A 27,964-nucleotide genomic window follows, 5' to 3' on the forward strand; every position below is an offset into this window, starting at 1 on the left:
ACTGTTGATAGTGAGAAAAGTACTAATAGTGAAGATTTAAATAAATTGTCTCACTTGGTGATCAAAAAAAGTCATTTTCCTCCCAAAATAAGTAATTTCTTTAGGATTTGTACCTACTGAATTACAGATGTACCAACACTGGAATGATGGACCCCTTGCAAAAACCTCCTAGCTTTAAGATGACATAGTATACATGCAGCTTTCTTCACACATGAAGAAAGCTTCTTCACAGGCAGCCATTGTTTGCATCAGACTAAGTTCATCAGGTAGAAACTAAATATGGCATTGAAGGTACCTTCCCTAGCTGCCAACACACAAGAAGGATACATAAAACAATGAAGTATTTAAAACACAGCACACTGTATTACACATAGAATTTGTTTTTTCATTTCAAGTTTATTAAAACTTTAGCAGTACAAATGATCCAGGTTTTAGATTATCAAAAGACCAAACTGGAGTCCACATCTTATAAAAAGGCGTTCCCCAAAATGTCTCTAAAACTTTGAGACAATGGAAACATTAAGTCCACAAACTCATCCATGCCTGTCGTCATCTGTTCCAGGACTTGTTTCATGATCGGACTTTTTATCCTTACTAGGGGCATGATCTCTTTCCTGACTCTCTGATTTTTGGTTAATTTCTTTCTCTGTTGAAGATCTGGTCTTTTCCTTCTCATTACTCCTGTGTGAGTATGATTTTTTTGAATCTCTCTCTTTGCTACTTGGTCTCTTTTTTGAGTCTGGACTTCTATCTTGATCTCTACTAGACTTCTTATCTTTACTGGATTCAGGACTGCTACTGTCACGGCTTTTTGAACGCCTCTTCCTTTGGCTTTCAGAATCATTCCTCTTATATGAGCTTCTACTTTCTCTGTTTGAATACCTCTCTCTGTTTCTGCTTTGACTTTCCTCTCTCTCTGAGCTTCTTGAGTCTCTCCTCCTCCTATTTTCTCTTCCTCTGTATCTATCTGGCGTACCTCTCCTTTCTCTGCTTCTTGATCTTCTTCTTCTTGTTTCTCTGTCTCTATTCCTTGAATAGTCTTTACTTCTACTGCGATCTCTGTCTCTGCTTCTTGATCTTGCTCTCCTACCCCTATCTCTGCTTTTGCTTCGTTCCCTTGTTCTACTACTGGAACTATGTTTTCCTCTACCATGATCACGCTCTCTGCTTCTTGACTTATGTTTCTCCCTGTCTTTACTCTTCCTATGGTCATGGTCATTACTTCTTGAACCTGCCCTTCTACTTCTCTCTTTACTCCTACTTCTTTCTTTCTCTCTCCCTCTAGAATCATAGCGCTTTTCTTTTTCTCTACCTTTCTCATGGTCCCTCTCTTTGCTTCTTGATCTTACTCTCTTTTCATCATGTCTGCTGTGTTTGGAGTCTCTTTCTTTACTTCTTGATTTCTCTCTGCTTTTACTATGGCTTCTAGATTTACCTCTTTTCCTGGTCTTGCTCTTGTTATGCTTGTCATCTTTTTCTGAATTCCTTCTCGTCTCCCTGTCTTTACTGCTGGATTTGTGATCTTTTTTCTTCTCCTTTTCCCCTCTTCTGCTTGGGCTTTCAGAAGCTTGTCTGTGGTCTGATATTTTTCTCTCTCTTCCTCTTCCTGGGCTTTTTTGATTATCTTTCTTTATTTCATTTATTTCACTCCTTGGAGAGAGAGAAAAAATACATTTTAAAAATATTGTGAATCCCCTCCAATCTGAAAAATAGTCAGAAGTGAGACTGAAACGAAGTCACACCAGGCCATCTGTATTAAAACCCATGTATTTATGGTAACCACAAATTAGCATGATTGAATTCTGACAGTTAAGCACTGGAATAACCACGTCAGTGTCCTTTTTTCTTCAAAGTAACTTTAGCTAAAGTGCCTATTACTTTGATATATACAAAAATTTAAATGCACATAGTCCAAAAAGAAATAATCTTACTTGTCCCCTTTTATCCATCTTTCTCCACTAGACACTCTCATTCTTTGAGCTCTTTGCATTTCTTGCCTCCAATGTGGAGGAGTTTCACTGCGTCGAAATCGATCTCTTGATCTGGATCTGGAAGGTGTTCGGTAACGCTTGACAGGAAAAGAAGAAAAAAAATGGGTATAAGTTAGCCATCAACTGCATGTGAAATTCAAAGCAGTATTTTATCCCCAGTGGGTGATTCTCCACAGCACCTAACATTACATTTAGATGTATATATCAGGTTTACGCTTCTAAGTTAGTAATTCACCAAAAAACCATATTTGATGTTCAGCTACAGCAGGAATACAAAATGTCTGATCAAGTAACTATTTAAGGTAACTTCTCAGCAATTTTTTGGTACAACATCCTGATGTGGAAGTCTTCTGTCCATTTTTAATTAGTACAAATACAAGTTACTTTTCTGACAACGAAAATTCTTAGCTTTGACAAGCAACACCAAAACAACACTTTTTTTTTTTTTTTTTTCCTTAAGCTCACCTCTGCAAATAAGAGCAGTCTTCCCCCATATTCCTTCTAGTGACATTGTACAGGTTCTGGTGTTCACTAGAACACTTTCTGAGCTAGATTCACTGATTCACAAACTACTGTAGTAACACAATGAAAGCATTTGTTGTTTTGCATCCTCCTTCTTTCCAATAAACTCAGTACGCAAACAGTAAACTAATTTTCCTTGTCTTACTTCAAGCTTTAGCCCCCAGATCAATTATAATGCACCATAAATTACACGTGCATCCTCCCACCCCCCAAATTGACCATCCTAATGAAAAGGCTCAGTAAGAGCATGCTGCCACCCTGTTTCTTTTGGGGAAAGGATTGCAAACATTTACCCGTGGTCCTCTTCCTTTTATTTTCCTTCCAGATCTGGTCACCAACAATCTTCTCTGGTATGTTGACTGGGAATTCGATAGATTACTAAAAGTAAAGTGATATTGTTTGTAACACTGAATGAAAAGAAGATAAAAACAGTTTCATATCTTCTTCAGAAATTAAATACCATCAAAAGAAAACAAACATTAAATGTTATCCTTTATTATTGGCACAGTAACAACCACACCACATGCCTTTTGCTTTTGTATGCGGCATTAACAGAACAAAAAAATAATCTGTTGATATCAGAAAAGGTCCACCTTTTCCTTCAAATTTGTTGTTAACTATTTTACATTTTGGAGCCTGATGACCACACATGCCAGGACAAAGTAATTATACACCATAAATTTCAACTGATACTGCACTTTTTCAGGAGTGGCTAGCTTAACTTTTTTTTTTTTGTACAGAAGATCTGTACACGTATGGGAGAAAAGCTGCAACGCACTGATTGCCTGTGCGAGGTTTCATTCACAGATGTGAAAACTGAATATCCTCACACAGCTCTGAAAGGCACTGTTGTGTTCTGGTAGTGACAATACAAAGCCACCCTTCATTATCAGTTCATTTCATGAGTACAGCTGAGGTTCATTTGCGAGGTCCATTTAAACTGGTACTGTAAGAGAAGAAACCCAAGCAGTAAAGTTTAAATTTAATTGCATTTCAACCTCTCTAGTACAGATAGAAACAACAGTGGACAATCACAAAATCCTACATGGAATAATTACAACACCTGTGCCATCTCAAGTTTAGGTTTTATAAAACAGGCTTAAGAGATGTGCACAGAACCTATAAAATGTCACAAGGGCACATTTAGTAATTGTTACACAGCACTAGCTTTCCATATGAAACTTCCGCTTTGGGTTAGTAACTAATGGACAAAATAATATTGATAATCTCTAGGTAGCTCCCAAAAGCAGCCATCCCTCTCAATTTCCAATGAGAACTGTACCTAAAAATTAGTTGTCACATTTCCTCCTTACCTTTCTTTTTCCTTTTAATTTTTTTTTCAATCAAGTCTTTATAATAAAGGGAGTAGGCAATCTCGCCTTAACTACCTTTAGGTTAAATCTCTTAAACAAGTGCGAGACAAAACCCCAACTGGTACTGATCAAGTAGTTCTCTTCCCTGTCCCCCCTCTAACACTCCCCATGAATGCTTCAGACTTCATGACCAGAGAACACTTCACGACTTCCAGGTATTTTTTTTTTATTTTTTATTTTTTAAAAAGTTGTAAATTCATATCAGACAGTTGTATGTAATGAATTCTAAATTAAACTACACTCCATTTAACTTGCTTTTTCTCGAATCATTCATTCTACATTTTTCATTCACTAAAATTATTTCCAAACATTAACCTTTTGTTCTAGGAACAAAAAGACTTGTCAACTGCAAAAAAAAAAAAATCATCCACCTGTGCTCAGAAATATGCAATTGTTTAACAGGGAAAGGACTCGGTCTTAAAACAGCAATATGACCATATGACTGTCAGTGTCTTATCAAGCAGGTATATTACCTTTCTCTTTCCTTCTCTCTGCTTTTCCTCTCTTTTTCTTTCTCATCTGCTTTAGGAGGACTTTTCCTCATCAGGAACCGGTTTTCAGGTACAGGAGGAATTTCTTCAGGACGGACAGTAGATAATGGCTGTGCTTCAGGGTTTTCATCTTCGCTTTCACTGGATGAGCTTTTTATTTTGTATAAAAATAAATATTTACACTTGAGATGAGTTATCTGGATGAGAAAAAAACCCTTTCAATCTATTTAAATAAAATTCAAAAAAATTCTCTTAATTCAGTACACAGTAATAAAATAAGAAATGAAACCATTTCAGAAACATTTCACCCCCATATCTTTACTCCAAAACATGCAACTACAGTAGATTCTTACCCAATATTTTTCTGGTTCCAACGATGCAACACTGAACACACATTTATTCTATGGTTAGATACAGCTTTCTTGAAATATATATATCGAAGTCAAATTCAGATTTTACACTTGCATATAACTGACTAAAAACTACTGTAGCTCCAAGTAGTTGGTAAAAACAACAAAATTGTGTGAAAGTGGCTTACTCCCACAGAAATAATGCCTGACAGCACTAAATGAGTATTTCTTATATTTTACTGCCAGCTTGGAAAAATCTAACTTGGACTGACACAGCTTTATCTCATGTTGAAAGACAAACTATTAGATTAGAAATACCACTTTCAGAAGCAAAAGACTGAGTTTTATCATCTTCCAGTGAAATGGCAAGACTTTCAGTATATTACACAAAACTAGTGGTATGTTTATCTGTAGTATTTTGTTTAGTATTCGGGAATAAAAGCAAAACTATATTCTCCTAAGTCCCACTGGATATATGTACATTGAGTTGTACAGAAATGAATATAGGTAAAAAAGCTATCACCACAACCACCACTTCAGTCCAAGCATTCCCACAACTGGATTTGGAAAGTACGCAAAATTCTTGGTCCATTCTTTCACTCCTTTACAAGCTGCAGCATGTTTGCGCACAGACACTGTCCTTTACCATCAAATCAGGAAAAAAAAAAAAAAACACAACTAAACTTGTCTACTTCACTAGATACAGAACACAATTTTGTGTAGCTACAAGAGAAAATGACACCACACACCATACACAAAGATCTCAATACCGACCTTTTCTTGCTTTTCTTTCTCTTTTTCTTTTCCTTCTTGTGTTTCTTAGAATTTTTCTTGTGTTTCTTTTTTCGTTTTTTCGATTTCTCTTCTGAAGCACTCTCAGAATCCGATGATGAATCCGAAGACGATTCTGAATCAGTTGAACTTTCCGAGTCACTGGATGAGGAAGACGACTTGTGTCTTTTCTTTTCTTCTTTCTTGGCTATAAGTCAGAACAACAAAGATTTAGATATCAAACAGTTATAAATAAATCTCAGAAAAATCAACTTATATAGTAACTCCGTATGCTGCTTGCAGCTGTGTCTGAGAGTACTTCGTCACAATACTTGCAAACAAAGTTTTTGGAAAAATCCTTTCTCCCAAGCAACACACAGCATGTGTCTAGAAATAGGTAGAAAAGTTTCAATCATTTTATGCCTACGAAGAAGATCTGAAGTACTAAATTTGTACTGTCAAAAATTTGTATAGCTGCGTATGGTTTCAGATGATGTTTTACATAACATCACCTATGTATGAAGAATAATTAAGAATTTAAATGTTTATAACTTTTCTTTATAAAAATAAATTACTTCAGGTGTAATCTGAATTGATATAAAAGCTACTCAAACCACCAACAAGGGAAGTTTTAAAACAGAAAATAGATACTAGTTCAGCATACACTGAACTGATTACCCATTAAAGTCAGCCCAACACAGGGAAGACTCAGATAACCAACCTTATACTACTACATGAAATGATGCTCAGAGAACAACTCTAATCCCCCAGCTCAGCATATTTTACACGTTTTTCTGCAGAAAGATAGAAATTGCTTACTAAGCCATCCGGTTTGAAAAGGAACCCAGCTAAAGAGCAGGCTATTCCTTAATTACACAAGTCACCAGTTCTTGGTTTGTCAACTGGAGCTCCAAATCAGCAATTTACTAGCAATCTTATAATAGTCCAGCAGGAAATAATACAGGGATACACACAGCTTTTTACACCCTCTAACTGATCTGAGACTATTAAAAGCGATGCAAGTATGTCAGTCATGATAATTTGAAAAAAAAAAAAAAAACATAAAAAAGTACTTTAAGAACTTCACTACAGGAAGTCTGGGCTTCTGAGTCAACACACTTTAGGTAAATTAATTAAATGGCATGAACATTCTCCAATGTGTTAAGAAATTTCCATAAACTCTTAATCCACAAAATCAGAAGTTCTAGCCAGAATTCCAGGAGGGCACACTGGCTGTTTATGGACTACTACAATAGAGTTTTCTAATTAGCATCAAGTCTTTTTTTATATATCCATTGCAAACTGCAAAGACATCTTATCAAACTACACTAACAGTACAGCTGCAGACAGAAGAAACTGAACCTTCAACATTAAACAGAAGAAAACTATACCAAAATAACCATTAATGTCTGAACAGTCTGTTTTCTTTGGCAAGGAAACAATGTATATTTTAGAACAACTTTTAAGGCCTTAGAATAGGCTGCAGGTCAGAGACAGGAATGATTTTTAACATAGCACACCAATCTTAACCGAAAGCATTAGCCTATTTTACAAGTTATAGTAAGTCAGTGTAGCCAAAGAATTCAAGGTTTACAGGTTTTTAATCTAACCTACACCAACGCAGAAGCAGTTAAAGGCAACCCCCCAACCCCAAACCGCTTTCTGCACAAAGCAGCAAAGTGAAAAGGCAAACACCAGGCACCAAAGACAGCATTATGACTACGCAGCCTGTCTGCCTCTGAAAACTATTCAGATTCCACATAACAGAAAACATAGAGGTGTCTCCCTCAATAGAGCAGGATATATTTTCTATTACAGATAGAGAAATTCAACTGTTTAGTCTAGCCAAGCATTTATTTTGTTGACTTCCACTTGTGCCAAACAAGATGTAATAGCTAATACTACTTATGTCATATCAGTCGTTTTTTGTAAAATAATGAAAACAAGTACTTCAAAACATTTTTTAAAGGAGTTGTAATACATTTCTGCCATTAGAATTTTTTTATTTTTTAAATCTTCAGCAAAGTAACAGGTAGTAGTATTATATCACCTGCAGAAGTCAACACCTCTTCTGTTGGAACCTAATACCCTATTCTGTCAGGTATCTTATTCAGAACGCTGGTCAAGTTTCTATGTATCAGTGATATATACCAAGGCAAAAAGACTTCCTCTTCACAGTGGTGCAGAGAACTTGCTTCCGGAAGACTTGGCTGAGATGAAAGATCTGGGTAACAGCAAGTTAGCCGAGGGTTAATTCACAATGGACTAGATACACAGTGCAGAAAAATCTCTGCAGAAACAACTAAGTATGGCATCTTGGCCTCCTTTTTTTCGGTCATACTTTTTTTTTTTTTTAAAACAGATTTTCTTTTTCTCCTTCTAATGTTCCTGAATCTCCACATTGGAACAGCAGCTGAAGCGTAATCCCATTGCACTAAATTGCATTAACTTTTCAGATAAGCATGGCAGGCATGTCATAGCTGTATGATTTCCGGAGCAACTTTCTTCATGGTGTTTTTATTCACAATACTCATTTGAGACAGACTAACAAAAGCCAGAGAGCCAACTGAAATACAACCCCTGTACTTCATAAGTTAAACTACTCTTCTGGTCACTTCTGTGTGCAGTATAAACTAGTATGCTGTCTAACCATTTAAAGCAGCCTATCAACTGAAATTAGCTGAGGTTACCATCAGATGTAAAAACCATCTGAAAAGAGCTTCTGGCAAAATTGCACCCAACAGATGGGTCCCTTACTACACTGTTAACTTGCCATATTGGTCCAGACAAAGATACCTGGTCTATTTTCTCAAACTTCTGCTCAATATCCTTATTAAAGCACTATATTTAACAAAAAGTCTGCTGTTAACATTTTGTATCAGCCTTAGATTGTCTAAACATATATACTTGGTCAGAGTGTAACAAATAAATCTCTATAAAGAAAACTAAACTGTTTCCAAACACATTTCAATCAAAGGAGCCTGCTGTCATACAGGTGACAAACAAAAATAAGCTCCGTTGAGGTCTAAAACACCACAAACACAAGAAGTACTAAAGAAATTAACTAGTTTCTATGTCTCCAAACACTTATGTGTTTATCATCTACGCTACACTTCTGGTTTTGGCCCATTAAAAAAAAAAACACACACTATACTGCACTACGTTGCTTCCTGTAAGTCTTCAGGCAAAAATAAGGTGTCTCCAAGCTCAACTTCCAAAATGTCTGAATAAGAAGTTGATAAATGTAGTTATTTCATGTATTTTTGCCTTCCAGCATCCATTTTAAATGTGCCAAAGGCCACCTGTCACATTTTTACTTGCATCATTGCAACAAGTTTAGGTATATTACTACCTTAAACTGGGTAAATAGTAACTACAAGTGGAAGTGAGTTAGTGTGCAATTACGAGAACTAACAATGTGATTCTCCACTGATAGAAAGCAGCTTCAGTATCAGATTTATGTATTTAGGAAATCCCGTTAGGGTGGAGAGGGCAACAGGGGAAAAACTGTTCACTCAGCAAAGACAGAATATTGGGCAAAAGCCTTTGGATATACTTTGTAGTGACAACTCACTAGCTCTATCAGGCAGCAGATATTATTTTGAATACTGAACCAATGTGGTTCTGGCCAATTAAAGATCAAAATAAACAAAACCACTCCTGTACCATGAAGGTCAGTGAGAAGGAAATAGACTTCTATTTACAGTTCAACTGTTCCAGCTCATTAACTTCAGGATTAGATTTCAGCTTATGGTCACATCTGAAATAGATGCCTCGCTTCCTACTCCATTCACTGTGATGTACAGTATTTGCCAGATTTTGTGAATTACATGATTGTATTGCATGGCACAGCTGAACGAGCAATCTCCACATCTCGGCTTGCTCTGAAATGTAGCAACTTGTTAGTGCCATGGTATCAGGCTCATGGACTTGAAATGAAAAAATGACCTGGCCAGAAACAGTCAGGTTCGGGCATGTAAGTCAGAACAGAAGATCTCATCTTGCAAGTCACAGCAATATCAATACAGTTACCTTATATGAAGTCCAATAACTTGTGCGGGACTACAGCATGCTCTCCAAGAAGAGGACATGTCTACTTCGAGACATTAAGACAGGTATTTCCCTTTTTCCCTTGATTATTTTTTCCAGTGTTTAATCACCTTGCTGTTCAGTTTTTTTTTTTTTTTTTTTTTTTTTTTTTCACATCTTGCTTCAGTTATTTGCCATAGGTTTCTTTTTGTTTGGTTGGTTTTGAATCAGAATGTCATTTTAAAATAAGCTTCTTTATTCTTTAAAAGAGTCTTAGATATGCCTTTGGTTAATCAAAGGTATGACCAAGAAAAACATAACCAGGTTTGCCTGATACAAAATTTCATGAACTGGTATCAAATTCCCACTTATCTTGAAGAAAATCAGGTGTGTTACTCATTCCATAAGTTTTCTTGAGAATGACAGTAGCTTAGCTAGTTCATAATGTCCTTTCTAAACACTGGCATAATATTAGTGGGTTCCTATAGTTGTGGTGGATTTTTATTTTTAGAACAGCTTCCAGAAATTTCCCACACACTTTAAGATTTTCTAAAAATAACACCACTTGGCCAGGGATTCTTCCTTAAAAGCTTGTCTTCTCTCATTCATTTTTACTAAGTCACTTTTCCATTTTAAAGGAAAAAAAGAGAAAAAAAAACCAAGGAAAAGACAAATATTGCACTTTTCTACATGATCATCCTCTCTAACCCCAAGGCAAAGCTTCTGCTCTAGGCCTCTACAATATTGTACTTAAACTTGGATCTTTGAATCCTTCAATTTACATATGATCCATTAAGTTAACTTAGTCAGGTGATCATCTTTTCATCCCTATACAAATCAAGTTCTTCTCTATGAACACAGATTTGCTTCCTTCATAAAGCACTTCATCTGGATACTCATGCCAATACTCTAAAATCCAATCCTTATTCAAGTTCAACCCAAACATTCAAACTACACACTTAACTTCTACTGTGATTCCTTCTGGTAATACCATCTTTGGCTTTCCAGTCAAGCCCAAGAATTATTAGCTCAATTTAAATCTATAAAGTTTTGCCCAATTCCTTTGTGCTGCCTACCCAACAAGCCTATACAATGAAGATTTTAGTTTAAGCCTCCCTTACTATCATTATATACTCTCCCACAAAAATTCACCAACGTTCTCCTGCCATCCCTGGCAAACTTCTTATCCCTTTGTCTTAAACAACAAATTCCCAGAAGCAGTCTACTCTGGTAACTGCCTCACATTTCACATTATCAGTTCTCTTTTGCTTTCTACTGTTTTCAAGTGCTACAAACAGTTTCACCATTTGATGATTCTCTGTTGATGATTTTCCGTGATGCTGCTCAGCTCCCAGAAATTGCTCCTCCCATCTGGACTCCCTGGCCTCTTCCTTATACTGGCAGGTCAAAGGGCCTCTCCTTCTCCACTTCTCAGCTTTGGACAGCAGCTTGGCCAATTTCCTTCTGCTGACGTGATGACAAAGTCTTCCTTCCAACTCCACTACCTCAGGCCAACACCGCTCAGTGGTTCCATGTTACACATGTACCAACCAATCCCAGCCATGCCATCATCTCTCATCATAGCAGTGAATTTCCCTCTGCAAATCTTACAGAAAACCCTTCTCTTTCAAAAGCAGAATTCTCTGCTCATCAGGATCTCCATCATGGTCTACAAGGCAGCACCTTCATCAGGTTGGCACTGCATTAGTGCCCATTAGGGCCAATATTCCTCCCTGCACTCAGTTTTCTCTGTCTGCCCACCCTGGTGGGTAACACTTGCTGTTTTCCAAACACTCCTAGTATTTAGTACTGTGCCTTGCAGTCAGTTGAGCGGCCTTCCCCAACGCGCTGGCAGCAACCTCTCTCCCCGGCACACCAGACCATCCTAGCAGTACTGAAGCAAAGAGGTAGGACTACACAGACAAATGAGTAAGACCAGACAGTCAGATATCCCCAGAAGTCTCTTCTCTTTGAGGAAGAGTTAAAGGAAAAAAAAATGTTTTTTTGTATTTTGTTTTCCTCAGTCCTTTGATGAGGACATCAAGCCCCTAACCAACAGCTTTAAGTCCTCCAACTATGTGATTCAAACTAAAACTTTAATTTAGTCATTCAATTTCAAACCTCCTCGAGTGGCTTAAAATGGAGCATGGCAAACCAAGGAAAACACGCAGGATAGGCATCTCCCCCATTAGCTTCATCCATACTATACACGTATTATATAATCTGATGTACCAACCCCTTCATTTTCTAACACTAGCAGCACTAGTGTATTTTGTCCTGAGATAAAATTATGTTCTAACATGCAGGATGACTCGTGAATTAATCTAAGAAGTTGTAGAGAAGTCATGAGCCATAAGATAACTTTACTTGGAATTTTGAGGGACTGAAAAGATCACTTCAGACTTCAAGGTCATTCTCCTAGGCATCACAACAGGTAAACAGAGAACTGCAACAAAAAAAAAAAAACAACAACAACCAAGAAGCTCAAGTTTGAATGCCTGCATTTTCCTTAGGCCAAAGAAACAATTATCCTTGACTTGTGCCTCAAAATCCTTGGTTCAACCCTTCACAGTACTTATCCACTGAAGGCACTATGACTGAAAGAGCATAACAATCCCTATCAGAGTTCCAACCAAACATGAATCATCGGTGTCCTCCACTAAGATTTTCTGTAGGAAAGCAGCATCTTTGACTGACCCTTTCTTTGCTAAGAGAAGCAGGATCCAATCTGGAAGACCACATACAGCTCTGGAATGGCAGAGCAAGAGCTCCCTTCCCAGAAGCCAAGGCAAATGCTGTCACATTCCTGTTCATGAATGTACTTTATAGCAACTTTAAAAGGATTTCTGCTTAAGGGAAATTTCAGGCTACTATAAATGCTTGCCCTTAAGACTTACCTGAAACTTGAAATAAGCTCAAAAAAGCAGCAATTAATGAATAAAGTCATCAATGTCATCAATGCCATCAATGCACTTAACACAGCACCTTCTTTGGAACAAGTGCTTGCCAGCTTGAGCAAATTAGCAAAATGACCTCATGGTTCACGTATATGTAAGATGGACAGAAACTTTACCTTTGGATTTTGGAATTAGCTCTCCACAGCTCAGTATGCGTACTTCAGCATACGGTTTACTAGATGCATCTGTTTTCTGGTTTTCTATTTCTCTCACAACTTCCTGCCCTGAGATGACTTGTCCAAAAACAACATGATGTCTGGAGAATTTAAGCAAAAATAAGAATTCTTAGTACTTATTTTTAAAGTAGTTCCCAAACAATAAACATCAGAAGATATGGGATACTTACCCATCTAAGTGAGGTGTAGGTTTAGTTGTTCTGTTGTTTCCAGATGATTTGATTTCAAGAGAAAAACAGAAGTCAATTTTAGTGGAAGGCAGTCAACATTTGAAGCATACATACATATGAAGATAAAAGTTATTTTAAGTGAATTAATAACATGGAATACAACCAATATATATTATTGTAAATTTGTGTACAGTTAAAGGTATTTCCTGTTTTATGCAAACTACCTATTCAATCTTTTACCACATTTTACTAAACAAGAAAAAGTACAGAAATTTGTAGACAGCATCCTCTCAGAGAATGTAAGAATTTTATGTGTTGAAGTAATAGGAACCAAGAACAGATTAAAAAAAATAAAGGCAACTGGTCAAAGAAGCAAAACTGAAAATAACCTCATTAGAAAATAAAGAGCAATCAAAGGAAGAAAAAATACCTGAATATACAGAATATTTGACATCAGGACTTTCTCTTTATATCTGTAGACAATTAAGAAGTTTGCAGCAGCCTTCCCCTACAGTAGGATTACTAATGCGTACAGATGTCAACCATGGCAGAAATCAAAAGTTGAGATAAATACAGTAATGATTTTCCAGAAATCCCAAAATAAAGGTCTAATGGTGACAAGTATAACTTACCATGTTAACTAAGATTCATGATTTCAAGAATGTTTTCTACAAATAAAGAAAGGTCTACTGCAGTTACCTTCTAAGATAGAAAGCTTTAGACATAGCTGTAAATGAGACTGCATTGGGAAGTTACCTTTTGACAGAAAATTTCTGAACTGCTTTGAGGTAGAGAACCTCTAGAGCTGTTTTGCTTCCTTCCAGACAACACATATTAGAATAAAGTGATACAGCTCTACAGGGAGCAAACAGGTTTATGTTACTGCCTTAGCTAGAATACAGATACTGAAAACTACCAAAAACTCTTATGCACAGACAATAAGCACTAGATACACAGAAGTGATAACAACAGTTTCCCTGAACAGCTTATTAGGAAAATGGCTATTTCCATGAGCTCTGTGAAAAAAAAGCATTGAGGTTGCACAGGAGGTAGCGTACAATATTTAAAAGGATTACCTTTACAGCTTACAAACAGCAAACCACATGCGCATTGCAGAACAATACTTACATAAAGAACTGTGAACCATTTGTATCTTTCCCTCGGTTGGCCATTGAAAGGAGAAATTCTTTGTTGTGTTTTACAGCAAAGCTTTCATCTAAAAAAAAAAAAAAAAAAGTGTTTTCAATTACTTTAAATACACCACATATGCTTAGATAAATGCTCTAAGCAAATTCACCCATGTTAAGTAAATCTATTAGACACTTCTGTAAAAAGTTGCATTAGGATTAGATTAAAAATAGGTATTTTTTTCAAATACATTATTCTTTTCATTCTCAATAATGCAATTTAAGAATTAATGGCTTATACCCAGAGAAAAACTAAAAAAAATGGGATCTTATTCAAGAGATTTTTTTCCTACCAGGATTAACAGAGGCCTCATTCTTTTCAGCTGTTGCTCTTTTTTTTATTCTGCACATGCCAATCACTACCTCTTTAAAGCAAAAAAAAAAAATTTTCAGCTGTGCACTAACTATTAATAAACCTTGTCACCTCCAGGATTTTTTTTTGTTGTTGTTCTTTTTTAATATACACGGATACCCATTTTGATGACAAATCCAAAATACTTCTCTGTGTCGGTCACCTACACAAATGAACTTACCTAAAGTGTCACTAAGAAAATAAATTGAACTTGAGTGAATCTCACTTCTGGTAAGTAAATAATTTTGACAGTTCAGGTTAAATCTCAATGAAACCATGAAAAGTAATCACCATTCTTCATTTAAGACACCTGTAAGAGACCATTCTATCTTCCTCCCTCCACAAAACAGCATCACAGCTGTAGGGGGAGCCAAACTGCTCAGAGGAAGTTTGATTAATATTTTTCAGATATAAATAGCAGGAGCAAGCATTAACAAATTAAGAAAGTACACAATCTGTAAAGCTATGGTTTCACATTACACTGTGTATGGCAGTGCTATGGAGAGCCCATTGCTGTGTTGCACAGGACTGAGAATCCTACCTAATCCTAGACTAAGTTAGTTGGCTAAGGGTGCCAGTACAAGGAAAAATTCCTGTGGATCGTTTCATGCTGTCGCTGAGCTGAAAAAACTCCTTGCAACTGACAGAAGGTAGGCAGAAGTTTTGCTGCTTCTCCCACCTCACCCATCCATACATACCCTCAGCTACTCATTTTTGCTGGTAATGATGCTCGCCTAACTACTGACTTAGATACATTTACTAATGAACTTTTTGCCCTAACAGTCTTTACGCATTTTAGCAAATTGAATCAGCTTACAGTGTGATCTGAGTAACAGCCAGTGCAAGGTATGACCTCCCCTTTGGCAGTTGCAAATTGACCCTAGTAAAATAGTGAATAATTCTTTTGATAGTTTGCTACAAGTTCAGACAAGAGCAAACGTTAAAAATGTCAGTGAAGGGGAAGAAGTATAACCACCTTTGCCAAGGGCGGCTAGCCATCACATGGGTTTAGGTGTAATGTGAAACTGCTCCAAGTAACACAGAGATGCTCCAGTACATTCTGGACAAACAGGATGAGAAGCACATTGGAGAGAGAAGTACTTATGCAACACTGACTGAAGTAGATAGAACCAGCAGTGTGAGAAAGCTGATGGCCTCTTTATACTTACTCCTCCTTTGTTCAAGAAAGCAGAGCTTTATACTTCCTTATAAATAAAGATTTGCAAGAAGACTCGAATCCATTACTACTTGCTCCTTTTGACTAGAAAAGGTATTCCCCAACTTAAAGCTTGCTGCTGAAGCCAAATAGTAGGTTCAGAATCAGACTGCCATGTTTAGCAACAGTTACCAAATTGTAAAGCTAACAAATATGAAAGTGTTTGGTATTCATTTTTCAGTAATTAAAAAGGTTATTTTAAAATGAAATATTACCTAAACTGTTAAGTCAAAGGCCTGGAAGACCAGACAAAACCTTAAAAAAAAAAAACAACAATGGAATTCAGGTTTACCAATTAAAACTACAGGATGTATAGGTAATGGTTTATAGTAACACCAAAATAGAACAGCCTGATAAAACTCTTACCTTCGAAAAAGCCACCATAAATGGATTCTCCTCCTCTGCCATTTCCTTGAAAGAAGAAATGAGTTACAACTTAAAGTAGTGATCAAAAAGTCTCATTACATGAGCAATGCTTCATAACAGGAAATACTGATTTAACTGCATCCAAGTCAGTAACATTATTCTTCAAGATATGCAAAAAAGACTAGGACACATCTTCATAGTCCCATTAAGCAGAAGCAAACTTGGTGAACAAGAAAGTTTTCCCACGTGTTCTGCTACCCTCCCTTTTTTCTTTATTTCTCAGCAGCAGATATATTTTACCCTTACAACTTTCCATAAATACTTAGTACTCTAGTTGTGAGGTTACAGAGCAGAAAGCATGTATAAATTGATGTAATTTTATTACGCAAGTTTCCATGTAAAGCTTTTTACCCATTTTCAGCATAAGCAAAGTTAAATCACATAATTGAAGTGAATGATCTTACACAGGACTCCTGCAACATTCCATTGCATAAGCATTACATTTTTCTTCAAAGATTCACATCGTACCTTCACTGAAGTCACCTCCTTGGATCATAAAATCTTTCACTACCCTGTGAAACAGACAACTTTTGTAATGCAATGGCTTTTGGGTGGATTTTCCTGTACCCTTTTCACCTAAAGGAGGGGAAGAAAAAACAAAGTGACTCTCTTTACTGTGGAGATTCTACAGGCACAAAGCGTTACGTAAGTATTTAATCAAAATCATCTACCAAACTCTGAAAAATTAATTTGTGAGGCAGGCACATACTTGTAATACCAGTAAGAAACTCACGTGTAAGAAAGCACAGAAACTACCTCTACAGTCATAACAAAAAGAACTCCATACTGACACTAGTATACAACAACATAATCACCTTTTCTGTTTTTGTCAGGACAGTTACAATTAATTCACAGAAAGGTAAACTAAGAACTCGGATAATGGAAAAGTCACCTGAGCCACCTACCTGGACAAGCTTAAACAACTAAGGGGGGCAATATATTACTATTACTGCTGAGAGGACATTAAACCTATGCACATAACTCAAATTGCTTTCATTGAGTCATCCATTCTAGGCCTCTTCTACGTGGACTGACTGAAATTAAACTGTTTAGTTTAACTTAAACATGTTTGCCCAAAATCAGGTGAGGAACTCAGATCTTCAGTTACAACACTGCAGGACTAGAAGCAGCATAAAAGTTGATATTCAAAAATAAAAATTAAACAAACAACATCATAAGGAAAAAGAAAGAGTAGAGGGGAATGAGAAATAGTTTTGAAAGAGTCTTGTGCCATCCTCCTTCGCATCAGCTCTGGTGCTCTTCAGACTCACAACCAGGCTCTCTGCCTCAGCTAAAACACCACCCACTTTCACCTCTAGCTTCAAATAAATAAGGTCTCTGAGTTAGCAACATGAATGGCTCATGGCATGGTCCCATGAATGGCACAACCAACCTCAAGGTAACAGTATGGAGCAGGACTATACTGGAAGGAAAAGGATTCTTCCTTTCCATGTTGGCAAACCATCAGACAAGCTCCTGAGCCGTGAAACTGACAGTTTTTGTCAAGGGCAGTTGCCTCTGAATTTACCTGTAACAGACTGGTGCTTCCATACAGATCTAAGTAGAAAAAACACTTCCAATAGAAACTTGGACACGTACAGCTATATATTCCACTGGCTTGGCATATGCCTGAAAAAGGTATTGCCAGTAAAAAGCAGAGGTGCTGACCACTGTTTTAAGACAACAGCATACCCTCTTCAAAACTACCAAAAAAAGAGAAAGAAATGTAAAACCCCACAATTTTGAATTAAGTTGCTTATGATCAATATCATTAATGCTTTGTCAATCTACTTTCTTAAATATGGTAAAATATGGTCAATTCTTAAATATGGTAAAGCAGAAAAGTTGTTCAGCCTCAATGTGATTTTGAACATAAGCAGTATATTCTTATCAGTACTTGCTTCTAACCTGAAATGTTGTTCAAAGACTTCAAGTCAAAAAGTTAAAGCAGTAGTGAGAAAGAACACCTTTCCACAGTAAATCTATCTTTTGATAGCACATCAAGAATGCCATGGTCATAAGAAATCACACATTCACTAAAAAGAGTAATTCTAGGGTTTAAATTTGGTACCTAATTTTGATAACCTGATTCTGAGTCAGCACACCTGAATCAGATAATGCCTACACTCATAGTGCAGCATTCATGCTGACTGCAAACTGTTCTAGCTAACTTAACATGAATGCAATTACGCACCCACACCTGATTCAGATCATATTAGTACTCTTGACTGATTTGGTATTAACAGCTACAAATCTTGTCCTGACAAACAACAGAGCTGGAAAGAAAGAAAGCAGGAAATGCTGAAGACACAGAACACAGATTTATGTATTCACAGAATCATTCTTGTGATAATGTGTAAGTTTTGCTAAGCTGTCAGCATTTTCAACAAAAGCAGGTATCACACTGGGAAATAACTCTACTTGGAAATGCTTCTTGGAGAGAATCTTCTAAGTACTTTGTTCAATAAAAAAACTGAATTTCACTAGGAATGGTTATCACCACTCTCCATCAACAAATAAGTTACAGCAAAAGCAAAAATACTAATGAATACCAGCAACACCTTTCAAATATCTCCAGGTATCGTAAGAATGAAAAGCAAGCTTGCATGCTTGACTTATTGGCTGCCTTTAGATGATACACAACATGAGCAGTAACCACCATGCTAGTAAAAGAAAGTCAACTTATTATATCATCATTTGAAGTTGATTAGTACATGCCTTCTGCAACATCCTAAGCCAAAGAACTACCACCACTTGGTTTCTGCATCAGATGTGTATGAGCCATTTGCTAAACCTCCAGAGATACCAAGAACTCAGTACTCACATTTAGTTTATACGTAAGAAAATGTCAGGAAAAAGTAACATAGATGTCAAACATGGTATTACATCAGAAGCTATAAATACATTTTAAAAAATCTACAAACCTGTGCAAAGGCAGCGAAAATTCTCACATGTCTTTGGACACACATCTGAAAACAGTTCAAAGACCACTCTTCCAGCTAGAAAAAAAAGCCGTATTTGTTATTAAGTTGACTGGCATTTATGATATTCCTATAAAATATTTAAGAACGGTATCTTATTGATTTTTTTTTTTCCCATTTTCTTACCAGGTACATTGTTGATGGCTATGTCAAAAAAGCAACGAGGTCTCTGGACCTTCACTCCCATGGCTTCAAAAATTTAAATACTGTAAATAATAAAAATAAAATTGAGTTTATCTTTTCCCATAGTGAAACCGAATAATTCAATGTCAAAGATTTTATGAAGACAATAAAAACTGCCGAGAAGATAAAAGAAAACCTTAGAAGCAGCTAGCAAACCAGTAGTTAAAAAGATTAAGGAAGCGCTATGCATTTTAGGCTATTTTTGTATTTTGTAGACCCAAATGAGTCATTTCATTTGGGTTTGTTGCAACAGTATTGAATTTAAATTTCAGTAACATACTTCAGATGAGAAAATACAAGAAGATATTGTATTGTATAGGGGATTAAAAATAGCTTTAAGTCTTCTTGCTTTCCAGGTAATCACTTAAATTTTCAACTCCTAGAATGCTTGGATCTTCAAGGTAAAATAAGTATCAGAGGAAAATAAAAAAAAAAGTCAGCTTTGAGACCAGAAAGCACACTCAAACAACTTTTTACAACTGCGTTTCAAAATGTTTAACCAGATTGATTTCTGCGGTCTGTCAGGTTCAGTGTCAGTGGCTGAGAAGGCTGCTCACCCCTTTGGCCATGGGTGCGAGCCTCAGGTCGGGCCCGTTCTCCTGAAGAATTTTTCTATTAATACACCTGGACCGTGAACTACAGCTGCTCAATAAAGTACATACTGCTTGTAATGTTTTGGAGCACAGGAAAGCAGACAGCACAGGATGCCCAACTTCCTCAAGCGCCATTGCTCTGTGAGAGGGTCAAATGAACGCAGTCCTGCTGATGGTCTCCTACTTTCCCTTCACTCCTGTCCTTGCTGACACACGCGTCCACCTGCTTTCACTGCGTGTTCACAAAAAATCCCCAGGCAGCCTGCTGCCCCTCCAGCACCCGCAGCAGCCAGTAGCATGAAGCCACGCATGCCACGAGCAGCACTGCTGCGGGCCAGGCTCAGCAGCCACAGCACCGTGCCATAAGCAGGGCTGCAAACTGGAGCAGCCACACCAACAGCCAGCTCTTCCACGTAAGAAGAAACACTCACAGGAATAATCCATTGGGCACATTCCAAAGCCTGACTGGATGCAAGGTGAGGCAACTAGACAGCTCTGAAAAGCTGACAGACACATTGAGACCACTAGATGCACACCCAACAAAAACAAGATTCTGCACAATAAATACTCACACCCTCTGCTACTTTAAACACTAAGGTTTCTTCAACATCAAACTACAGGTGTTCACACAGGCTATGGCTGTGGAACACATGGCTGTGGCCAGTACCACCCACAGCCTGCTTACTGCCCATCCTTCAGAGGAGAAAAGCCTCAGCAGTAAGCACAGACATGAGGCAAGGTGCCAGACCTCCTGCCCATGGAGGTGACTGGCTGCTCCTGGTGTTGTACGCTGCATTGGGAATGGAAGGAAGGAAGTGATGTACCATTAAAGGATTTTCACTGAGGTCCTCCTAATAATTTCGCCAGTCAAGCATGCACACTTTCACAAGTAACCAAAATTTTTGCCACAAATAAAGTGACTGGTCAAAGAGTCCAAGACAACGTTTGATGATTAAAACTTGACAAATCGCTAACATGTTGTCATGTTGGGATTAAACATTCCTTTTCTTAGGCATATTTTTGGGATTCCTGTCACTGCAGTGTTAGCAGCTGCTCCAACTAGCATCCAAACCATCCTACATGAACAACAACAAAAAAAGATGTAGCTGTTCCACAATTACTGCTACACGAAATTTTATTGCCAGAAAACACTACTCAGATTGAATTGACATACTGCACACATCTCTTCTAGAGCTCTGTAGCTGTGCCACGGAACAGCCTCAAAAATTCATTTGTTGCCATCTGTCACTCCCAGAGTATCTACATCAGGAGGCTACAAGAAATCAAAACCTACTGGAACCATGTTAGCCCATTTTCCCTCTCCTTGTGCTCAGTATCACTCCTAACATTTTACCAAGATTGCACAGTGAAAAATCACAAGAACAATGCAGGACAGATTTAAATGAAATACCACTCAACAATTGATCATTCGTGTGAACAGTATCATGGCCAGACTCTGCAGCCATGCACATACCTGCTTGGCTTTGTAACAAACGCATTAGTTCACAGAAGCCAGAGATTTAACCAAAGCAGCAGCAACCCTGCCTCATCCTGCTTGCTCCTCTCTCTCAACTGTTGTATTGACAGAGGAGAAACAGCAAGTTCTGTAGCCAGGCAGAGAAATCGAAAAAAAAAAAGTGCACATCACTGAGAAGTTGGAGGCTGTCAGGTCAGCAGATCGCTGACCATCACGCAGCTGCACGAACTCCTGGGAAGCAGGAGGGAGGCAGCAACACAGGCTAGGGAAGGGAGAGATAAGAGAGGCGGGAGGAGACACACACTGCCTTCCCTTCCGACAGGCACCAGCCAGGCCAGCCACCAACTCGCACAGTGGTAACAGCAGCAGGGGCTGTACAGCTGCACCGGGAGACGAGAGGGGGATTCTTCTAAGATGCCTCTCAGAAGAAATGCTATCCTATTTGTTGTTTGATGATAAAGCTGATAGTTTTAAATGATCTCAGACATGTAAGGACCAACAGTGAGACAACTGTACTTGAACTTTAAGCGTGTATGTCTTCAGCGCTTGAGCAAGGAGGGGTTCAAACTTGCTTTACAGGTGATTTGCTTGAGAAATGAGGAGGTACGCATGTACATTTATATACAGTATTTTAGCCAAAATAAATGCAAGCTATTTTAATATGCACTATATTTTTGATTGATAACACTGGTAACAACTAAAGCTGACCTGTAAAATACATGCCTTTATGGTACGTTGACACGTATTTTACCTCAGTCAATTTGTAATTAGGTTCTGTAAAGGAAAGGATGGAAGAGGGAAGGACAGACAAGAGATTTCTACATGCATCCCCACCTACCAACTCCTGCTCAGTTTGCTGTTTCTCTACGTACTGTGAACAGCAGAACAAGTGAAGGTTGGGATGTTCCAGACCCCTACTGCCCACACTGTCTCCAGGCTGCTTGCACCTTCCAACACGGCTTCTCCCATGATCTCCAGAGGGCCCCACACTTTCCCCAAATGCTCCAACAGCATCCCCCCAAAATGAACACTGGCTGCATTTGGTTCATAATAGCAATTATGTTAACAAACATCAGGCCAAGTAAATACACCTCCTCCTGAGAAGATATTGCAAATGCCTCTCTCGGGGAAAACACTGACAGCTTTTTTTGTATGCAGCTATTGACTTCTCTAAATTACACAGGGCTGTCTCATTTTTAAAACCATTTGGAAAACAAAAACTTACTGGAAAGGCTGAGGTAGGAAGAAAGCTAGATGTACACACAGGAGAGAGATGACAAAAAACCCACATTGGATAAACTTTATCACATTCTTTGTAAGCCAGGCTAAGATATCAGTGACATTTACCCTAGCTACCTACAAGCCAAAGGAGCATTTGCTCACCAACATACTTGAGTACCCTTTGTACAGCCAGCACTTCAGACAGCCCTTCTCCTGAAGCGTTACAGGGGAACTTAAAAATTATCCATGAACTATTATTTTTACCCATGTCTTATTTCATACCAAACACAGTCCTATACATGCTGACTACTTAAAATTTGCCTGCATTAAAAGCAAGCACATGGGGATGCATGTTAAAGAATGAAGAATAGCAATTTGAGAATAATAAAAATAAAAATGGAGAAAACTGCAAGTAATGCTCAATGCTACTACACATCTAGCAACAACAGGGCTTACACGACTTGCGTATTTTTCTCCTTAAGTTTATTTTCAACTAAAACGTAGGATACTCTTAACTTATGAGACTTGATAGAATCTGAAGGGAACATGATTTAGTCAACCAAAAGGCACCCGCTATACCTACATATGCAAATACGCTATGCAGAAGGGCAAGCTTGAAAAGTCAGCTCACTTCTTCCTTCCAAAACTCTGTAAGAAAGGACAATAAAACAACTCAAGTACTACTGTGAAATGTTCAAGCCATTCAGCATTTTCAACCACCTCCTGCTAGAGGAGCCTCTTAGAGTAATTAAAAACAACATCAAAAATAACCAAGAACAACCAACTTCAGCACACCTAAACTGGTCTGTTTGTCCATAAACACAAAATGCACACTAAGCTGAACTGTAATTCCATTTCCAGAAACAAAACAAAAAAATACACCAACAATTTAGTTTCGCTGGAACATCTGTACCTACAGCCAGTGCATCACCAGCTGCGGCTGTCAGGGTTCACTCTCTTCACACCTGCATTAGCGTAATTATTTTGTTCAAATATTTGTAGGATAAAGTTGGCCAGCTCACAGCCAAGCTGCAGACAGCTGTTACCTTTCAGAATGAGCTTTGTCAATTGAAAGAACTGTCACACGCTGTTCTCAAGCATTCCTCCCACAGAGATTGTCACCCATATTAGCTGATATGCTAAAATACGCATCCTGTGTTGTTTTTGTTTTCAGTCAAAATTACTTGTGCTAGCAAGGATCTAGCAATAATGCTGCTTAATATAACCTAGCTCCTTTTCACTGAAATGGGTTAGTCAAAATGGGTTAGACTGACGTGCACACACAGATGCTCATCAAGTAAAATACCAGCATGTCATGCATCTCACAAAAGCTGATGGCAAGCAGCAACACAGTACTTCCCAGTTTTATGAGGGAAATAAATCCTTCATTTTTAACTATGCTGAACGGTTTATGGGACTGGCTATCTGTGTCAGACCCTGCACATGGTGGAATGTGTTTAGAGAAAAATATTATTGTGTCCTCCTCCTTCAATTCATTCCACCTGTCCAAACCTACTCTCCTCTCCCCTACTTTCAATATCTCCTTAACTTTGTGTTTGTTTCTTTGCATCAATGTATAGTTATCTTCTGCAGTGGTCTGCATTTAATGTCCAGATGAATGGAACAAGGAAAAGCGTGAATTCACTTTCCTACCATTTTGTTCCAGGCCATCTACAAATGCAGGAAGACAAAACCATATTGGTTTATGTTACAAAGAAAACCATCCAAAACCTTCAGAAATATTTTAAAGCAAAACTTGGAGTCTAGAGAAAGCAAATACACAGAGTGAACACTAAGCATACATCAAGTTCACTAAGGCTGTTGTTCCACAGTCACTTGAAGCCAGTATAAGTGGGGGCCTCTACCAGAATGCAGGGCTTGTACATCAGTGTCGTGAGCTCTCATACAGGTAGGTGGTCACTTCATCACATGGTCACTTCTGCCTCCTTCCAAGAAAAGGATTCTGGCATCAGCTTAAAATGACAGTGCAGCCAGAGCCTATGAATGTTGTTTGTATGTTGTTTGTATGTTTGTTTTAGTGTGGATTAAATTGCAAATGATTTTATGATTGCTAAATGAGGGATACAAAATATTATTATCAGTGCCATTCCTGTGTCAGAGCTTCTAGCTGTTAGGATGACACCGAGAGCGTGAACAAAAATCCAACCAGCTCTATCCTCAATCACTTCCTCAACATTTTCCCAAACAGAGTGACTCTTCTTCTGTGTTTCACAATCAAAAAACTCTGAACTGCACCAATGACAACTAAGAAAAATAATTCACTTTTATTTTACTAACCAGCAGCACAGGATTTTTTACCTTGTCAGCAGATTTCAGAAAAATGTACTACACTTCAACACATTTTAGGTTTGAGATGCTGTCTTTGCAATCATGTGAACTCAAAAATGTTTAGAAGGAAAAATAAATAGCATTGTACACAGGCCTCTGGAACTCCTTTCTCCAGTAACTTTCAAAGTCTTTTTTGGACTATTTATAAAACATCTCCTTCCCCCTCCCCAAGAATCAAGAGGTACCTCACAAGACCAGCCGTTGTCTTCCAAGGACATGAGGCAAGAGCCTTCTAACCTCTTAGAGAGGTGTAAGAAAGCAGCAGCATCAGATAGGTACTGACTAAATATGCAGTACATAATCCTACACTATTGCACTGTAAAGTTAAATTTATGTCCCTTTTAGTATGAATTTTTGCAATTAACATTAACTTAGTTGTCTTTTACTGAAGCATACAAGGAATGCCTGCTTAGTTATAGCATCTCATCTGGGAGAACACTCAGCTGAGAAGGTGGTACCATTCCCTTAAAACTATTTAAACAGGTGAACAAGTTCTCATTATTTTCCTAATATAGAGAAACCTGAAGTGAAAAGGATGTTACAATATCTACTCACTCTTATAAATAGCAAGAAAAAAAACTTGGTCACTGAGTAAGTCATGGTTTTCTATCACCTGATTTATGCAAAAAGGTGTTTGGGTGTTTTTTTGCTGTAGGAGTTCTGAAAAAGCACATATATTTTCCCAGGTCTGTGCACGAGTAAGTGCCTTTGTTGGAGCTCACTGCTCACCCAGAAGCAGCAAAGAACATGTCTGTTTCAATTCTACTACTCAGGACTGGAAACTGGAGCAGCATTAAGTCCAACAGCAGCCACTAACTAATAACACAGTATTTTAAAACTACAAAAATACAAAAAAAAAAAAAAAAAAAAAAAAACAACACAACCATTTGCAGAACATAAAAGAAAAAGTGTTTAAAGGGTATAGTGTAATCTCCAAGTAATTCACCTGTTTGAACCAATAAAACGAAATTCAGAAGTGGAATCCCTTCTTCTCTTCAGTTACTGAAGATCAGAATTAAGCAAGACCGTGTAACAGCAGGACATGTAGTTCTAATGCCCACCCATGTTTGCCAACCATAACCAATCTTGTTCTGTGATCTCTTTTTCTCCTCTTTTCTCAACTACTTCAGCTCTACTCCCCTCCCCAGCCTCTGACCAAATCCTCACTCCATTAAACGATGGCCAGGTTTGCTCTCTGGCACTCACTGACTGCTTCCAAATGGAAGATGGTTATTGAATGGAAATGGACGTGGCCCAGAGGAGCAAACCTGTATTGGAGATACCATGCTGCACTACAATATTCTCCACTGCAGTACATATTCTTCACTCCAAATACTCTCATAGGATTTCAGAAAATCTGTGGACTAAGAGGAAAAAAAAAATACTGTTTTTTTTAACCTCTTGATGACTGACTAGCTAACTCCAGAACAATTTCTGTTTCACAGAGGAGGACTAGAAAAACGGATAGTATCAGTAAAAAATATAGTCCCAAAGGACGCTCTCAGACTATTATCAACTATACTATTCTTTGTATGGCTCCCTTCAGATTTACTTCATACGGAAAGCTGTTTCTTTCAGATCTTTAAAAATAATACAAAACTGGTAAGTCAAGATTATATACTCTTCAAATTGAGATAGACTAATGCTTCATAAATCATGTCTAGCTGTCACATTTTAATCACGATTTTACCATGGTAGCATCTAAAAACTTGTCATACAGGATCCCAATGCATTAATGAGCAGGAATGGTGAAACAAAATGGGGCAAAAGATTTAACTCAAAAAAAAAAAAAAAAAAAAAACTCCTACCCAAATGCAACTTCTTCTGCAGGTAATATAGAACAAAAACATGAAAAACTGAATATTCTTTCTCAGATCAGATTCTTCTTAGGAAACTGACTCCATATAAATGAGCCTCGTGTTCCTCTTAAGACAGGTAGCAGACAGTAAAATAGTAGAATATGATGCACTTAAATCATTGAGCACTAAGTAACTACCAACAAAAATGACTTTTTTCTAATCACCATCATGGAAGACACCTCCTGTGAATAAACTGTAAGGCAACGTAACAGGAATTCCAGCGAGTTCTGCTAAAGCTTTTTTTTTTTCCTCTTAAGCCTCCCTCCTTCAAAGCCTGCTAACGACTCAGAGGATGACCGGACACACACAACGCGCAGAGCTTGGCCGTGGCCCTGCACCAAACGCGCCTGAAATTCGTTACCGACAGAAACCCGCGAGGCGCCCTGAGAAATCCCTGCGGGAGAGGCAGGGACCCTCCAGCCGGCCACGGCAGCTGCCGGGGGCTCGGCTCGGCGCGGAGAGGCCTGCGGAGGGGAGGAAGCCATGTGGCAGGCAGGCAGGCGGCCGCTGGCTGTGGCTGAGGGGGAGGAGGCCCGGCGTTCATTCAAACCGCCGAGCAGGCCCCGCAGCGGGGAGGCGGCCCCGCGCCGTGCCCGGCCGCACGTCGGCCTGCGGAGAAGCCGGGCCCGGCCTCGCGGCCCCACCGCCGGGCCCTGCCCGCCGACCCCCCCCACACCGCGGTTCGCCCCCAGCCTCCCCGCGGCGGCCGCTCTCCCCCGAGCCCCCTCACGGGAGGCGCCGGGGCCCCTCACACGCCGACCGCCGCGGCCGCCCCGCGCCCGGCCCCGCACGGTCCCCGCGGTGGCCGGGGAGGGGCCGAGGCTCCGCTCTCCCCGTGACGAGGCCCCTGGGCGCTGCGACCTCCGGCCCCCGAGCCCCCGCCGCCCGCCAGCCCAGGCCTGGGGCCGCGGCCCTCGCCCTCGCCCCGGCCACACGGCGGCCTCGGCGCCCGCACTCACCCCGCTCGCGGCCCGCGTCGCCCCGCGCCGCTCAGCGCCTGGCCGCCATGTTAGAGCTGGTGCGGCACGGACTGCGTCAGCGCCAGGCAGCGGCGGGAGGGAGGGGAGGGAGACGAGAGGAGAAGGGCGGGAGGGGGCGACCCCGGGGGCGGTGCGGCGGGAGCGGTGGCGCCCCGGGCCGGTAGGGGCGCGGGCTGTGTGTGGGGGGCCCCGGGCACGGCTCAGCTCGGCTCGGGGAGGCGGCGAGGGCCGCCCGCGAGGAGCCGAAGCGGTTGGGGGAAGGGGGGCGCCCGCCCCCTCCAGCTCGTCAGCGCCGCTCCGCCCCGCCGCC

General features: G+C 39.3%; 1 protein-coding gene across 1 annotated transcript; it reads right to left on the minus strand.

The window, feature by feature from the left end:
- Positions 1–385: 385 nt before the first annotated feature.
- On the minus strand, positions 386–27,961 carry PPIG (peptidylprolyl isomerase G). Its single transcript, XM_084289218.1, has 13 exons — positions 27,634–27,961; positions 19,119–19,198; positions 18,936–19,010; positions 16,480–16,587; positions 15,952–15,996; positions 13,959–14,046; positions 12,831–12,860; positions 12,601–12,740; positions 5,502–5,706; positions 4,360–4,527; positions 2,807–2,891; positions 1,932–2,068; positions 386–1,650 (listed from the first exon to the last, which is right to left on the minus strand). The coding sequence occupies exons 2-13, from the start codon at positions 19,177–19,179 to the stop codon at positions 534–536; spliced, it is 2,259 nt and encodes a 752-aa protein (XP_084145344.1). The 5' UTR covers positions 19,180–19,198; positions 27,634–27,961; the 3' UTR covers positions 386–533.
- Positions 27,962–27,964: the final 3 nt, after the last annotated feature.

This window comes from Netta rufina, assembly GCF_964035555.1.
Source record: "Netta rufina genome assembly, chromosome: 6".
NCBI classification, from domain to species: domain Eukaryota; kingdom Metazoa; phylum Chordata; class Aves; order Anseriformes; family Anatidae; genus Netta; species Netta rufina.